Genomic DNA, 18189 nt, shown 5'->3' with positions numbered 1-18189 from the left:
TATATTTGGAAAAAAAAAAAACCACAGTTGTGTAGTGTGTGTCATTTCATTTAATGAAAGTGTAACTGAAGCATGGGAACATAAGTTGGAATAATATAATTTCTCTACAAATTCTATGATAAATTTTCATGTTCATTGTCATCTACTTTTTGTTAAAGGAAATTATTATTATTATTTCTAACTAAGTGTGAGAATCAAATATTATTTAGGTTGAACAAAACTTTTGTCATTTACCATAAAAACAAAACAAAAAATAGTAAAAATACAAAAAGCTTAACCTTCTATACAATTTAAGGTTATATTTTATGACCCTTGTTCACTAGTCTACCTAAAAATTTAGTTCCTTGAAGCGACAAAGATGAAAAACAAGACCAACTTATATTTAATTTTCATGTAATATATTAAGATTTGAAAGTCATATCTGTGGTACTTTTGAAAATCACTCTCAAACTTTATTTATTTTTTTCAAAAAATATAATATAAATTTAACTAAAAAAAGTAAGTGTATAACTACATCCAAAAAAAGGAAAAAAAAAAAAACAGTTGTGAAGTGTGTCATTTCATTTAATAAAAGTGTAACTGAAGTATGGGAACATAAATTGGAACATCATTTCTCTACAGTCTACAAGCTCTATGAAAAATTTTCATGTTCATGACACTTAACATTAAGAACATTTTCGTCATTTACTATATAAAGAAAAAAAAAAAGAAAAAGTAATAGAATATATTTATTTGCTTACTCACGAGTTAGTAAGTGCTCTTATAAATGTGGTCCAATTATAAAATGCACACATTGTCTTATGCCACGTCATTGGTATACCCAATCAATGAAAATTCATCAAACAGTAAAATTTGCTCAAAATTGCTCTTTATTTATTGATTTCTATATTTTGATTGCCCGAGCATACTAGTGACATGATATGCCTGGCTTACCTTATAAATCTTCCAAAATCAAGAAAATAATAAATAAGGAAAAACAGTGACTACCTAAAAAATAAATTATTATTATTATTTTTTGTCAGAAATAAGAGAGAGAGCAATTGTATGTTATCTTCATACACGAGATACGAGATACAGTAATAATATATTCTACTATCTTAATACTATCTTAATTAATTACCAAATCAATTTAAGAAATACAGCTCATAACACTTTTTACAATGTGATTTACCGAAAAGAACTTATTTTATTTATTTATTATTTTTTAAATTTTGTAATTAAAAAATAATAATTATATATTTTTATTGAAGAGTAGCTGCTCAATTATAAGTAGGCAATTGTACTACATTTTCTTCTAGATACACGTCTTCAATATTGGACAAGACTTGAACAAATGAACATATAAGATACTAAATAAAATTCATACATACAACTATGTGATTTTGTCTGTGTGTACGTGTATGTGTGTATGTGTGTGTATATATATGTATGTGAGAAAACAGGACCAAAAACCCCATACTCACTCTCTCTCCTCTCTCTATCATGGAGAACAACAAGCAGCCATTGCTCTCCAGTCCCAGAGAGGATGTCCAAGCACCAGACACTCCCCAAAGCCTCCAAAGACCATCAAACAGATCTTACTCATCCTTCATTGCCGACGAAGACGACATTACTCCGATCACCGGAGTCCGAGACTTTTTCCGAGAGTTCACAGTCGAATCCAAAAAGCTCTGGTACCTCGCCGGCCCGGCCATCTTCACGAGCCTCTGCCAATACTCCCTTGGCGCCATCACCCAGGTCCTCGCCGGCCACGTCGGCACTCTCGAGCTCGCCGCCTTCTCCGTCGAAAACTCCGTCATCGCCGGTTTCTCTTTCGGCGTCATGGTACCACACTGTTTGATAATTATTAGCCACACAATCTTTTCCGAGTCCATTTTGCAACAGTTTCACTCCACTAACGTGATAAAAAAATTTCGTATATAAAGTGTTTGATATTATTACGGTTTAATAAATGATGAGGGTTCGAGTTTTCAAATGAATATTATTATTGGTGTGTGAATGATCGCCACAATCTTCGTCTATTTTGTTGCAGAGTTGCAACAATGAATAATTCTGTTCAATTTCATATATGGCAATTCCAACAAGATGTCTTCGTTATTTAAAAGTTTTTTTTTTTTTTTACCAATCTAAGAAATAAGTTTTTCGTTGAAACAGTTGGGAATGGGAAGTGCGCTAGAGACGCTGTGCGGACAAGCGTACGGAGCAGGACAGCTGGATATGCTAGGGGTGTATATGCAGAGATCATGGGTGATCCTGAACAGCACAGCCTTCGTACTGATGTGGTTCTATATCTTTGCAACCCAATTCCTGAAACTCATAGGTCAGACCACCGAGATATCGGAGTCGGCGGGGCAGTTCGCGCTGTGGATGATTCCGCAACTCTACGCCTACGCGATGAACTTCCCGATCGCCAAGTTCTTGCAGGCGCAGAGCAAGATCATGGCCATGGCCTGGATCGCCGCGGTGGTGCTGCTACTGCACACGGGGTTCAGCTGGCTGTTTATGCTGAAGCTGGGGTGGGGGATGGTGGGCGCCGCCGTGGTGCTCAACGTGTCGTGGTGGCTCATAGTGGTGGCTCAGCTCGTTTACATCTTCAGTGGGACGTGTGGTCGAGCATGGAGTGGTTTTACATTGAAGGCCTTTTCCAATCTGTGGGGGTTTGTGAGGCTATCACTTGCCTCTGCTGTAATGCTCTGGTCAGACTTCTAATTTACTTACTGTAGTAATTTGGGCGGCTCAATCTATTAATTCAATTTCACATATATATATATATATATATATATATATATATATATATATATATTAATTTCAATTAAGAACACCCACCAATTTAATGCGGATCTTCATTTATGATTGCGATAATGTTTTTATTTTTATTTTTAATATGATATCTAAAGTGTCCTTTTATTGGTGTGTGTCACGTGACTTATTATACAAAGCAATTAAGCTATTACAGAGATTTAGGATTATTTTATTTTATTTTATTTTTTTTCAATTCAATTATTTTTTATACTTGGTACTATAGTAGTACATATTGCGTAATACTATTTTTATCATGATATATATACAAACAGTGTTAGTTGCTTCACATGTTAGTGTCACGTGGTCCTGATTTATTATGTGCTATTTTTGGCCACACATTATCTTATTTCCTTTTATTCATTTTCTCTTATAACTACTTATTTTCTAATTTTTGTTTTCTCTGTAAAATTTTGTGCAGTCTAGAAGTATGGTATTTTATGGCATTAATACTCTTTGCTGGATATTTAAAGAACGCAGAAGTTTCAGTTGATGCGTTATCAATATGGTGAGTACAACACATATATCCACTGATATACATATATATATATATATATATATACATACATACATACAGACATATTGTACTATGTGCTACAAGTTTTTAACCTAACATTCCATTTACCAAAAATTCAAGCAAACTATCATTTCGATTGGGTATGTTTTAGGAATTTAAATCTTATCTATTAGGTGTAACATTGCCGTTAGAATGATTAATGACCAAACTTTAAATGTCTCTACTTATAAATTCGATTTTCTTTCTTCGGAATTTTCTAACTTTTGAACGCATTGGACTCATTGAAAATGAGAATTTCTTTTTTCCGAATTTTCTAACTTTTGAACGCATTGGACTCATTGAGAATGATCCAAATATATAATCATTTTGCCATTTGTATGACAGTGGATTTGGATTCGGTGTCTCACCAGCGACAACTAAAAAGAATTGTCATTTTATATAATAATAAGACAGATTTAAAACTGAATTTGTCATCTTTCTTAACAAATGCAAACTCCGAATCCTTTTTATGAAAAAAGAAAAAAAGACGAATGTTTTCGTGTCTAATTTGAGTTCTCTTTTCGAATGATTTGTTAAGTGGACGAGAACGATAACCACAGCTGTTGTTGTTTGATTTGTCTTGTGCATATGGGTGACACCAGACTCTAACACAGTAGATAAGACTTAACCAAATATTGATATATATATATATATATATATATATTAATAAACTTTTAAAATTAAATTAATTGTATTTTGACAAGCATGCGTGGACTGGTAGGTTGCGATATCTGTGTGTCTTTGAAGATTGACTGTTTGTTAGTTCAACATGTCAAAAATTATTCGCTAGGGAATCTTTGTCAATTGAGGATGAAAGGGTGGGCTATTTGAGATGAAAGAGTGGAGATGGAATCTATCCTATTAATGTAATAAAATATTAACTACGATCAAAACAAAATATCGGGTTTATATATTGATGTGACACCTTGAATTAATAATAATCTTAAAAGTAATAAGAAAAACCCACAACTTACCATTATAGTCATGAAAAATAACTAGTCTCTAATTTTGCAGCACCAACATTGTGGGTTGGGCGGTCATGGTGGCACTTGGATGCAATGCAGCCATAAGGTTAGTTGCAGAAATATTAATTCTCTTCATGAATTATATCTTGTGTTCGGTTGTATGGAAATAATGCCTTGAAATTGAAATCGGTGAAAGAAGATATTAATTCCATACAACCGAACGTAGCACAATGAAATGAGTAGAGTTTCTCACGAACTCGTATTCAACGTATTTGCAGTGTAAGGGTGTCTAATGAATTGGGCGCGGCACATCCAAGAACTGCAAAATTTTCAGTGGTGGTCGTGGTGATAAGTTCGTTTGTAATTGGTCTCATCCTCTCACTCTTTCTTATAATCTTCCGAAAACAGTACCCTTCCTTGTTTTCGGACAATGAAGAAGTTGAAGAGCTTGTGTATGATCTCACACCAGTTCTAGCAGCTTGCATCATCATTAACAATGTTCAACCCGTTCTATCCGGTAAGTACCATTGCCTTCTTTCTCCGATATATATATATTCTAAAAGTTCGTTACAGAGGTCGAACACTCGACTTCTCTTTAAAGAAGAGAGATCATATCGTTCTGTATATTGCAGGAGTGGCTATTGGAGCTGGATGGCAAGCTTTTGTTGCTTATGTAAATATTGCTTGCTATTATGTTTTTGGTGTTCCTTTGGGTCTCGTAATGGGATTCACACTCGGCATGGGTGTCAAGGTAAATATATATATATGTTCGGTCTCTCCATCTTCTTCTTCATGTCACTATGCAAGTTTAGGTTTATTTTATTTTATTTTGTTTTTTATTTTAAGAGTTACAATTTAAAAACAGTCTCTTTACGAGGAGTAAGGCTGTGTACCTCCAAACCTTTCTCAAATCTTGAAATGGCGAGAATTTCCGGAGCTAGTCCTTCAGTGAAGTTGAAAGCTAGATTGCCCCTAGTGTTAGCAACAAAAAGAACTCCGACCAAAATTGACTTGCATCAAAAGAACGCAATTAAGCCATAAAAATTTCCAACTTTATCCAAATGGTTTGGGAGTTCATGAATATATATATATACATATATCTCAACTGAAATGTTTATTATTCTAATGGGTTTTCACCCCAACATTGATAATTTTCAGGGGATTTGGTATGGCATGCTGACAGGAACAGTGGTACAAACCTGTGTCTTGTTCTGGATGATTTATAAAACCAATTGGAACAAAGAGGTAACAACCGCATAAAATCCTCTCTAAGCACCGATTTTTCGATGTTCCGAAAGAGTTGGTGAATTTCACTACTAAAATGGTGAAATTTCGTATTCACTTATCAATGAAATTTCACTATAACAGTAATGAAATTCACCAGCTGCACGAAATGGTCAAAAATGTTTTGGATGATTTCGAAATGAAATTACAATAATTTATGATACCAACAGATGATTCTAATTCCTTGGACAATGCAGGCTTCAATTGCTGGGGATAGAATAAAACAATGGGGAGGCGAACAAGACACCAAAGAGAACGATGTGGAGAGATTAATCAACTGATCGAATCCAAGAAGTTGCCGGGAAAATTAATTACGAACAGGAGCCGAAGATTTTGCAAAATTCAATCACAGAGAGAGAGAGGAAATTCATGATTTGCAGATATCATTGTTTTTGAAGTGAAATTCTTTGTTTAAAAGACCATCTTTTGTATTAATCTTCAAGCAATGCCTTCAACAGTTATTTGTGATGTGTTAAAACTTAGAACAAAACATTTATAAAGTGATTATAAATTTGGAACTTTGGAACTGAGTATCAACTCAGCTGTTCATCTGTTCAAAGTTTCAACACAAAATCTGGATGAAAAATTAGTCCAATTTCATGAATGCATGGCCTTTCAGACAATATATTTAATTATCTATAATATGATTATAAATTTGTCACAAGTATTACATAAGTTGGGATTCGGCATTACCCAGTGACTTAGTTGGTAGAGTGCCGATCTTCCCGAGCAGGTGTGCCCGTTTTCGAATTTCCTTTCCTCCCCACAGTTTGCCAAGAGAAAAAAGGCCAAGTTGGGCCTGTGAATTGGGAGCCTAGGCCCATTCCTGCCGGGCTTTGACTACTTCAAGGACCAGGCCTGAAACATGTTTGATTATCCCAAACCCAGTCCACGGACCTTTTGCCTCTTGGGGCCGAGCTACAGGCTTCGAATGATTTTTGAAATTTATCCTTTGTTCAAACTTCATTTGGGTTTTATTGGGCTGAACTTGAAAGTTTTTATTTAAAAAGAAGGCAATGCAATTCAAAATGTAATATTGACTTGGGTAGTCTAGGGAGGAGAAATACCACATCCATCATTTTTTCCGTTGAAAAATAATTTTTATACTGAATAGTTGTAGTGAATTGTCAGACCTACTATTTTTAATTGGTCATCTGTGCAGCAAATAAGGGAGTAGGACTCTCCACTTACTTGTATTTTGGATAAATAACCAATCAAAAGTATTCGATTTGACAATTTATTGCAACTTTTCAGTGTTAGTATCACAACTTTTTTGTGTTTATTCCGTATAAATGTATCGGGCACATAAATTCTTATTTTTTTTTAACAATTTTTTCTATAACACGTCATTTCTAGTAATAGTACTAAATTTAATTTTGTAAAATATTTTTTTATTGCTTCATTTCATGTTAATTTTGATCAATCTCTTTGTCATTTACCTTCTACGCAAATTGATCTTCTTCTCTTCATTCGCGCATCTATAAGTTAACGTAAAATGGAAAAAAAGAAAAAGAAAAAGAAAAAGAAAGAAAAGGTTGACTGCTGTGACTTGGGAGAATGTAGTGTGTGTTTGGACCAGGTTTTACACATAAATCATAGAATGAAAACATTAGGGCCAGACTAAGCGGGCCTCAGACTTCTGTTGTACGTTTTACACACCCATAATGATACTTCCTTTCGATAATGTAGCATTTTATTTGGCTCTGGGCCATTAGCTTGGACCCGTATTGATATAATGTAACGGAATTAATTATTGCGATTGTGAATTATTGTCAATCTCACACGTAATTTCAAAATATATTTAATACGTATTTTTATTGCATAATTTGATAAAAATGAATTTTTAGTACCATGTTCGTTCTAGAAAAAGTGTCCACATTTTTATTTTTGGCAATCTCAAAATAATTGCCCCAATTTAAAATGTAATGTTACTATTTTATTTTAATATTATTAATTTACCCTCATTATCAAGACCCTTGTGACCCAGTGATATCTTATTTACTTCAAAGTGGATTGTAATGGTTCGAGTTTCCAAATGGGCAAAGTAGATATCTCATCTACTTTTTATGGACTTACCATATAAGGGTATATTTGAAAATTCATTCTCTACATATAGGTTCCTAAAAAAGAATATATTTTTTATTTTTTTTAGGATAGGGAGAGCAAAATTGATGAATTTTTATTAAAATTTTAAAGCTCAATTTTTATACAATTATAAAATAAATGAAAATCCATACCTTATACAGTAACACATTTTTTAAAAAACAATACCTAATTCACCAAAAAAATAAAATTTTTAATTATAAAGTCCATAAAGAATATACAGTATAGAGTCTAAAATTATAGCCTATCAATTATGTAAATAGTTTAAGATTTAGACAGTAAATTTTAAAAATGGTCAGTTGTCGTATGACTTATCTATCTTACAAATGGATAAGCCATAAAAAATGGACATTTTTCGAGACTAATTTTTTATTAAAAAAATACGAGTTTGGGAGAGCAAGAGTGGTTAATTATTTTAGTGAAATTAGATATTGACTTAAAACGGTCTTCGTTTTTTATAATTGATTAATTGTCCACAATGATTAACAATTAAATATACACCAATCACACGACAAACTGTAAAGTAAAAAAAATGAAAAAAAAAAAAAAAATGAAATTTGGATTGCAAGGGTTGAACCTCAGTGGGTAACAGGTCACATGTATATATGGGAACTAGTCTAGGTGGTGATGAGTGTAAAAATTGAATTTAATTGTTTCTAATCTTGTTTTGGGGTATGGTTCATTAATATAATGTGTGTGAAAAAGAAATGGTAAGTGAATGATAGAATAAAATTAAATAAAATAATAACAAAAGTTCACAATAATAGACAAAAGTAAAAATAGTGATGTGAAACTTGTAATTATTTTTACTTTTGTCTATTGCTGTAAACTTGTAATTATTGTTTCACATCACTATTTTTATTTTTGTCTATGATTGTGAACTTTTATTATTATGTTATTTTTTGAATATACCTTTGATTAGGTATTAATGAAGTTTCTTATTCAAGAACCTCTTTCATGGTTGGTTTCTGTTGTTTGTGCTATATATATATATTATTTTCTCCGTCCTATATTAGTAATCCATTTTTCTATTTTTACATGTTTCAAATTAGTTGTCCTCCTTGAAAAGTCAAAGTATCTTTTCATTATATTTCCATCATTGTCCTTTATCTTTTTAAAAAATTTCAAACTTTGTAACTATATATATTTAAATTAAAAAGGACAATTTGATAATTTTAAAAAAGATTATGCATTAATTGCATGTCCCCTTAATAACTCTAATTTCTAAACATAAACATCTATTTAAGGAAGGAGGGAGTATATTTTCTCGTGCACAATAATCGTGGTGATCGCTTCACGAATTATCTCCCTTGGTAATTACGAATTCTCCTTCCTTTCAAAAGTACAAAGAAATAAGGAAGAAATCCACAACAGTGATCAAATTGTGTAATCTGAAGTAGACTTTGAAAATCTTCGAAATAGTAAGAAAAGTGTTTTTAAAACGTTATGGAATGTCTCAAGAAGTTTAGTGTAAAAAAAAAAATAAAAATCTAATTAAAACATGGAATCCCGTAATTGTGGTGACAAGTGCGATCGGTTGCCAAAGTGCGACTAGTGGCACTTCACAAATCTCCCTAACTAGTAGTAATCGGACCAATCGTCAAAACTGCGAACGTTGAAAGTTTTTCGAACCTAAATTTTTTAATAAAACACATATTTTAAGTTCAAGTCCACCAAACATCAGAGGACAGTGTCCTCCTCACTCACATACCTGTACTGAATGATGTCTTCATCATCCAATTCCACGGTATCCAGGCACTTGCAATTCAACTCCAAAATTCAAGACACAAGTAAAACAAAAAAATTATGACTGGATAAACAAGTTTTAACAGCAAAATTCACCAACATAAAAATTAAATATCTCACAATTATTGCATTCCCCAACAGAGAAACTTATATTGCAAGTTACAAAACAAAAACCATTTTCAAATATATATATTTTTTGCAGTGAATGAATGATTCCGCATTGGGAATCAATCGATCTCTCAAAGGTAAAGTGAGGCACATTCGAGAGAGCAGACGTGGGTATGAATTTTTACATGAAAAAAAAAAAAAAAAAACATTCGGCAGTCTCATCCATTCTACATATATATTTTAATCATTTCGAATGGCAGATCTAATGGAACTCAGACAGTGAAGTACACGTAAGGCCAACTACTTTCATTTTTGACTCGTTTTCCATTTATTGGTGGTGGAGGACACGTGTGACCAATTTATATCCCACTGATATTCATCATTTTCTTTTGCAATCTTTCTATTATTTATGTCAGTGCATGAGGCCCAGCAATGAATAACAAATGGAAGGGAATTAATAGTGCCTTAATTGATTATATAATCAATTAAGGCACTATTAATTCCCTTACGTGTATTTCAAATACACATAATTATATATAATCAATTAAGGCACTATTAATTTCCTTCCATTTGTACATATATATATATATATATGGGGTGAAGTACAAAAAAATACAATTAAAGTATTTTACCGTGCGTATCACATCCCGTACAGAAAATATTCAAAAAGTTTTAATTTGGTGCAAATAGATACGGTAAAATTATAGTTTGACTAAATTGCCCTTACATACACTTTTACATATTATGTTTGAGTAAAGATTAAATCTTTAAATAAAATTACCTCAATCAAGTTACCTATTAGAACTTTTTAATGTATAAAGATTGAATCTTTGAAAGAAAATGAGAGTTTTGAGTTTAACTTTTCGAGTTCCTTATGAAGTCGCGAAAAGTGTTTTCATGACTAAAGATTGAATCTTTGAATGGAAATATCTCAATCAAGGTACCTAAATATTTTTAATGTATAAAGATTTAATCTTTGAAAAAAATTAAGAGTTTTGGGTTAAATTTATACGAGTTCCATTTGACGTCCCCCCGAAAAGTGTTTTAATGAGTAAATATTGAATCTTTGAATGAAAATACCTCAATCAAGGTACCTATTATGTCACTAGACCTTTTTAATTTATAAAGATTGAATCTTTGAAAGAAAATGAAAGTTTTCATGACTAAAGATTGAATTTTTTAATGGAAATACCTCAATCAAGGTACCTATTATGTCACTAAACCTTTTTAATGTATAAAAATTAAATCTTTGAAAGAAAATGAGAGTTTTGAGTTTAACTTATACGAGTTCCATTTGACGTCCCCCGAAGAGTGTTTTAATGAGTAAAGATTGAATCTTTGAATGAAAATACCTTAATCAAGGTACCTATTATGTCACTAGACCTTTTTAATGTATAAAGATTGAATCTTTGAAAGAAAATGAGAGTTTTGAGTTAAACTTATACGAGTTCCATTTGACATCCCCCGAAGAGTGTTTTAATGAGTAAAGATTGAATATTTGAATGAAAATACTTCAATTAAAGTACCTATTATGTCACTAGACCTTTTTAATGTATAAAGATTGAATATTTGAAAGAAAATGAGAGTTTTGAATTAAACTTATTCGAGTTCCCTTTGACGTCCCGAAGAGTATTTTAATGAGTAAAGATTAAATTTTTGAATGAAATTACCTCAATCAAGGTGACCATTAATTTTAATGTATAAAAATTGAGTTTTTGAAAGAAAATGAGAGTTTTGAGTTTAATTCATTCGAGTTCCCTATGAAGTCGCGAGGAGTGTTTTAAAAATCCATCATTTTATGAAATGATGAAAAATTGTCATTTAGTACATAAGGGGTGTAATACGCACGGTATGCAATAAGCATATTATAAGAGTGTTTTCTGCACTTTATACACTATTGTTTTGAATTTTTTGGTCTTAACGGTTAGATTTAATTGAGAACGTAGTTTTATCGCGATTTGAATAATATAATGACGATAGGTCATTGAATACCAATTTATTATTATTATTATTTTCCAATAAAGATTGAATATTCATTTGTTGCTATGTAAAAAATTATATATATATATATATACACACACACACACACATATATATTTTTGTGAAAATTTATTGCAAATTCTAAAGTTTAAAAAATTAAATATATATTATTTATATATAATGAATAAGTATCTTTAATTTAATTTTTTAATTATATATTTAATGAAAACTGATAACTATATTAAAATTTAATTGGGAATATATGTTTTTTCTTTTTTATAATTATAAAATGAATTGAAGTTTTCATTCTATATGATATACTGTACATTAATCTAACAATTGTGATAACAAATTTTTTTTTTTCTAAGAGCGATAATACATCGTTAGCGAAAATACATAGAGAGGATATATATATATATATTTAAAGGGAAGAGGAAATTCTAAAAAGTGGGTTAAATGTAGTTAATATGCACATAACATCCCTATATTATGATATTATTATCATACACACCCCCTTTGACATTTTTGGAAGAGTAAAAGAGTAAAATAGGTATTAAAACATTACTTTATGTTAGATTTCTAATTGAATAGTGTTTTTGCCCAAGTTTAAAAGAATAAAGGTATTTTTAGCACACTTTTTTATATATGGATGAAATTTCTACGCAAAGTATACATTAAAGGTGTTTTAGGCATTTGACCCATATATATATATATATATATATATATATAAGAAATTCAACTCATTGAGAGCGGTACCAAATCAAATCATTAGTTACATATGCAAATGTTCGAATATGGACTACCGAGCAACAGGAAACAACCCAACCACTGCGATGTCATTCATAGCAGTACCAAATCATGGCAAAATGTGAATACTGAATATGACCTCAAAATTCAAAAAAATTAGAGGTCAAAATTGGCCGATGGGAGATTTTCTTTATCACATTCTCTTTCGAAATACAAGGATGAGAAATAGAGGTTAAAGTGACATCAAAGCCGGCCAGTGAGCCGATCGGAGATTCTCTTTATTCCCATCCCTTTCGAAATACAAAGATGCCTAAATTTCATCTTCTCTTTATCCTTTTCTTTATCCCCTTACCTTTCGAAACACAAAGATGCCTAAAATTTTTTAGTCTCTTTATTTCTTTCCCTTTCGAAATACAAAGATGGAACGACAACGAAGGAAGACTTATTCCATACATGGATCGGCCTTACAATTCATGTAGCGTTAAATTACAGACTTGCGCAATAGAGAGAATTCTAACCCAATCATACACTAAATACTGTACATTCAAAAAGTAGAACGCCCATCGAGGACGGCTATATAAAAACACTCACACTCACACATACACACATATATATATTTTACTATATACACATATATTTTACCATGGTACGTGGATCATCTTTAGTCCATCATATAGTTTCCACTATGGCTTTTACGTAATTAAAAGTAACCAATTAGGGCAATTGCAAGTAACTAATTAGGTATATGTTCTATGAGAAACAATAATGTTGTAGAATACAACATCTATCTATTAATTAAAATCTCTCCAAAGCCATCATAAGTAACCTGATTTTGAAATTCATTTGTCTTCCACCTTCTCTACCTTTTGATATAAATATTCGTTCTGTTTCCACCTCAAATACACTATCCATAACTTTAAGGTATATCTATTTCGCATTTTCTCAACTTTAAGACTAATTTTATGGATTCTATCTGAATTGCCACTACTTTAAGATAAATCCAAATATTTTATGTCTTTTTTTTTTTTTTTTTTTTTGCCTTTCTCCTCGAATATGTAATTTTTTGAAATTATCATTACATCTTTTATATACATAGGCCCACCTGAAAAGTATACCATAACGTTGCCTTTTTCATTTTTATTGATTTGTCGGAAGTGTAATAATACCAACATACTGTATTTTAAATCATATTGCAAGAAGTAAAGTAGCTTTTCTTTATTTTATTATTTTTTTTCTCCCTTGAAATTCGGGGATAATCTCCATTGATGAAAAGTAGGATCCTACTATTTTAGTTTTCATTTTTCTGATTTTTCATAGACTCGTCACGAGTATATAATTTTAGATATTTTTCTTATAAACATTATCTAACAAAAATGTCTAATAATAAAGGTTCTTGTATATTATTAAGAAGCGTATAATTGATATTATACATGTGTATATATATGCAAATGTAAATGTGATAATGATATGTTATTTGAACTAACAAAATGATGGACTTACTTTTTTGAAAATGATGTTTATTTACAAAATAATAATTTTTAAAATTTTTAGGGGCTGCCAACTGGGGTTTATTTTATAAAATATATTGTTTTAAAAAAATATTTTGAGAAATTTTGGGGGTGCCCCCCTCCCACTTAACAAAAATGAAAAAGAAAGAATGAATGAATAGATGAACTTCCATAATTGTCAAGAAACAGCTCTTTTGTTTTTAGTGAAAATAATAGGAGAAAGAAGCTGATAGTCAAAAAGCCACATGTTACATTAATGCCCAACAAATCACAATGTTGATCTTTTGTTTTTAGTAAAAAGAAAAGAAAAAGAGAAAAGGAAACTAATCACATTAGCAATCACATAGCCAAGTCCTGTTAACGTCCATCATGGTCTTTGCCTTTCAACGAAGCAAATTAACTCAAGGAGAACTCTAACGACAACTGATCGAAAGGCGTAGTGTGTGAGTATCGTGTGACCTGTTGCGGTGGACTTCACATTTCTATTTATGATTTAGTATCTTCTTTCCTTTTTAATTGTCCATCTTTAATTTTATAACTTTTTAAGGAGACATGTAATTAATACATTATTTTTTTTTAAAATTATTAAATTATCCTTTTTAATTTAAATATATATGGTTACAAAGTTTGAAATTTTTTTTAAAAGATAAAGAACAATGATAGAAATATAAAGAAAAGATGTTTTAATTTTTCAAAAAGGATAACTAATTTGGGACATGTAAAAAGAGAAAAATGGACTACTAATAAGAGACAGAGGGAGTAATAGTAAACTCTTTATAAGTGTAGTAGATTCCCAAGTAAAGTGTATTATCAAAACTCGAAACAAAAAATTATTACATGGTTGCGGAAAAACGCAAAGCCAAAAATTAGACTATATTCAAGATATGGAGAGGGTAGTGATGATGATCAAGCAGATGTTGTGGACTCTCTCCTCGTACTGACATGGGAAGGTGTGACAGGAGTATTACGTGGTCCTAGACTTGTTAGAAAACGTAAAAGTTTTAAAAACTTTCTGAGGGATTTTCATACATGAATCTTGATTCACCACATAGAGACAAGTTTTATGTAAAAATAAAATATGATGTATTATTCAATTAATAGATTGAATACTTAAATCTGAGTAAACTTTAGATCTCTCCTCTAAAGTGAATGTTCTCACTTATTGTAAATCCCTTACCTAGATGTATTCTCTTTGGATTTCCATCTTCTTAGTAATGGTTTTGCCTTTAGGAATTATCCATAAGCCTCTCCATGAATGACCTTGAAAAACTAGGCTTGCGGGAGCCTCCATTAGATGAGAACATGAACCCTAGAATTCTAGAGAGAGAAAATATATTTATTTTTCTTTTCCAAAAGTTTTACCTAAAATATACATGAACCCATGTATATATAGACAACATAAAAATCAGAAAAGGAAATAATAAATCCTTCTCAATCTCTAATTCACGTATTGGGCTTATTATTTTCTTGACTACAATGAATTAATAATTGGCCTGGTCCATGGACCCAATTAAATTAATTCATTAATTAATTTCTACTCCACTAAAAGAAATTAATTAAACTCCAATTAAATAATAAATAACCTCTAAGTTATTGTTACACTTTGACCCCTTTATGCATAATTAGTTATCGGATAAATAAAGCCATCAATCCGACTACTTAATTAATATATTTATTTTGGTACCTTTGATTATTTCTGACTGGATCACAATAAAACATTTGTTTGATAAAAAAATAATAATTTAAATAAATAAATATATAATAAATCATTTTGTCTAAAATCACACGAAGGCCTTCGAATTTAATTTGTGATTAAGCATAATCAATACAAAATAAATACAAGTAACATTGATGCAAATATTGAGAATATAACCTTCTAACTATTAATTACATAATTACCCAAAGTGTCGGTCTAAGGATCCCGAAGTATCCGCCGAACAAATCAAAGTAATTATTAATTAATAAAAGAGTTTATATTTCTCTCATGCTTAAGAGTCAAATGCCATGACAGTGATAGGGAACAACTGTATACGACGATTCTCGCAATATATCTCAACCTAACGTGGATCCAGTTCAAGTCTTAATTAATTATGAGTCCATCCATATTACCGACTATGAACAATTTATGATTACTATTTATATTCATATATCGCCATGACATACATATATAAATATCTCTTGTAATCAAATGGACACTATCGATTTCATAATGAATCAAAATATAATACATTGAATTTACCAATTACATAAATCAGAAATATCTCAAATATGTCAGGAACATATGTCACTATAATCTAAATAAAAATTTGCTACGTCAGGGCATATAAATCCCATCAAGACTAATCATTACTTCTTTTTGTTTTTTTTTTTTCCGATAAGTTAAAAAGAGATGACAAGTAAACAAATGTATAAATTTTATGTTAACTTTATTCGGTTTTTACTTGCATGTTAAATAAAGATTGAAGACCAATAATTCCTAAATCGTGTAATAACCTGTAAATGATAACATTTGCGTATACTAAAAATAGGCTTAATTATTGCAGCACAAGTGTCAACATCAAAATTTTTCTTATTGGAAAAAGTATAAGGGTGAACTTTTATTAGCTGTTCAAAGTGGCGGCCAAAAACATCAACGTTACTGGTTTTATTTCCCTTTCTTTTTTAAAATTTTTCTCTACCTATAGATGCTTATATTGCCACACACACCATTTTCTTACTTGAAATGAGTAAATTATAAGATTACTCCCCTGTTTCAAAACAAATTTGAATTGACGTTTTGAATTGACGTTTTGAATTCTATTTAGGAGTTTCGAATTGACGTTTTGAATTTAGAATCGGAGAAAATTTAATACAAAATTTGATACTCTATTTTATAAAAAAGAATAAAATTTGTGCAGCAGGAAGGATGATTTATTCATCATCTTTTCTCTTCCCTCCTTATATTCTCTCTCCCAAATGAAGAAAAGATTGTTTCTTCCTTCTTTTCTAGCAAACAACCATGGTATATCTTATTGACAACTAGAGTTTATTTTTCTTTTCTTTTTGGAACTGTGTTTGAAAACTAGATTATCAAAAAAGAAAAATTGATTGTTTATCTCAGGAATTTTCCTTTCTCCTTTTCCTTTTCCTTTTCCTTTGATGAGTGCTAGTAGACATCAATTTATTGTGGGTGCGTTTGCACCACCAAGCAAGTCTAGTAGGACTCAATCGATCTCATGTGTCGTTTTTTTCTTTTTCCTTTGAAACTTTGATGAGTGGTAGTAGGTGTCACAAAAGCATTTTCATATATGATATGTATACTTCATGCTCGTTGACGTGCATACAATTTATGGTGGGTCGATCTAGTAGGACTCAACTCGTCACCAATCAGGATTTGTGTGAGTTGATCGAAAAATGAAACTTGGACAAAGTGAAGGGGACATTTTTTCTCAAATTCATCTTTTGATCCATTGAAAGAACCAAATAATGCAACTAGTCTTTGCACTAGAATGGAGAGGGAAAAATAATGGAGGCAATTAGAATTCAAGATAAGACTAACACCTAACATTAAAAGTTAATGTTCAAGTGGAAGAGAAATATAGGGCTTGCTTGGTCTGTTTTCATATAATTGAAAGTCAAAAAAACTATACAAAAGTTCCGTTTGGTCCAGTTTTATGAAGATTCAGTTATAAAAATGCCTATTTTCAAATAACTATCTTTTCTAATTCTTTAATAACAGTCTGTTTTCAGAATTACAAACTAAGCAAGTTCATATACTTTTATTTAAACACTTTCACAAATTAAGAACTCACACCTTTAACTGTTTTATGAAAACTCAGTTATAAAAATGTCTATTTTAAAATAACTGTCTTTTATAATTATTTAAAAATAGTTTTATGAGTTCTTGAGAACTGTTTTTAGAATTACAGACTAAACAAATCTATTTACTTTCATTTGGACACTTTCAACCATTAAGTTATGAATTTGTCATATGAGAATCCTTAATCCATGCCTTTATGGGCAAGAGCTCATTTGAGACAACTCTGGTTTTTAGAAGAAATTAATGTATATGTAGTCTTATTTGATAATTCATTTCAACAAAGTTAGATAAATAATGCCGTTGTTAGCACGGGAAAGATATTTATCCTAAAAAAAACTAGGGTCTGCTTAGTTTGTAATTCTGAAAGCAGTTCTCAAGAACTAAAAAAATATAAAACTGTTTTCAGATAATTATAAAAGATAGTTTTCTGAACTTTTTTATAACTGAATTTTTAGAAAATAGTTTTAAGAAAACTGAACCAAGCAGGATTTTTATGTAAATTTCTAATTTTTAGGTCTTTACAAACAGAAAATTATTTTCAGAATTACAAACTAAACTAACCCTAAATTATCTAATGGTGAGGACCTCTTCTTC

At 30.7% G+C, this 18189-nt stretch overlaps 1 protein-coding gene across 1 annotated transcript; it reads left to right on the top strand.

The window, feature by feature from the left end:
• The first annotated feature begins 1348 nt into the window (after positions 1 to 1348).
• LOC132304286 (protein DETOXIFICATION 29-like) lies at positions 1349 to 6155 on the top strand. Its single transcript, XM_059801887.1, has 8 exons — positions 1349 to 1824; positions 2155 to 2696; positions 3221 to 3307; positions 4370 to 4426; positions 4599 to 4837; positions 4953 to 5071; positions 5479 to 5565; positions 5802 to 6155. Exons 1-8 carry the CDS (start codon positions 1483 to 1485, stop codon positions 5883 to 5885), a joined length of 1557 nt encoding a protein of 518 aa, XP_059657870.1. The 5' UTR covers positions 1349 to 1482; the 3' UTR covers positions 5886 to 6155.
• Positions 6156 to 18189: the final 12034 nt, after the last annotated feature.

Source organism: Cornus florida, unplaced genomic scaffold (assembly GCF_030987335.1).
Source record: "Cornus florida cultivar Cherokee Brave unplaced genomic scaffold, ASM3098733v1 CherokeeBrave_3.0.0_Hap2_Chr04, whole genome shotgun sequence".
Lineage (NCBI taxonomy): Eukaryota > Viridiplantae > Streptophyta > Magnoliopsida > Cornales > Cornaceae > Cornus > Cornus florida.
Note: the sequence above shows the minus strand (reverse complement) of the source record. Positions and strands in the feature narration are given on the sequence as shown.

What these genes read in the sequence shown, in the direction of transcription:
- LOC132304286 (XM_059801887.1), top strand. Translation starts at nt 1,483, where the DNA reads ATGGAGAACAACAAGCAGCCATTGCTCTCCAGTCCCAGAGAGGATGTC. An exon ending in GTTGATGCGTTATCAATATG is followed by an intron (nt 3,308 to 4,369) that starts GTGAGTACAACA and finishes CTAATTTTGCAG; the next exon opens with CACCAACATTGTGGGTTGGG. An exon ending in CACTCGGCATGGGTGTCAAG is followed by an intron (nt 5,072 to 5,478) that starts GTAAATATATAT and finishes GATAATTTTCAG; the next exon opens with GGGATTTGGTATGGCATGCT.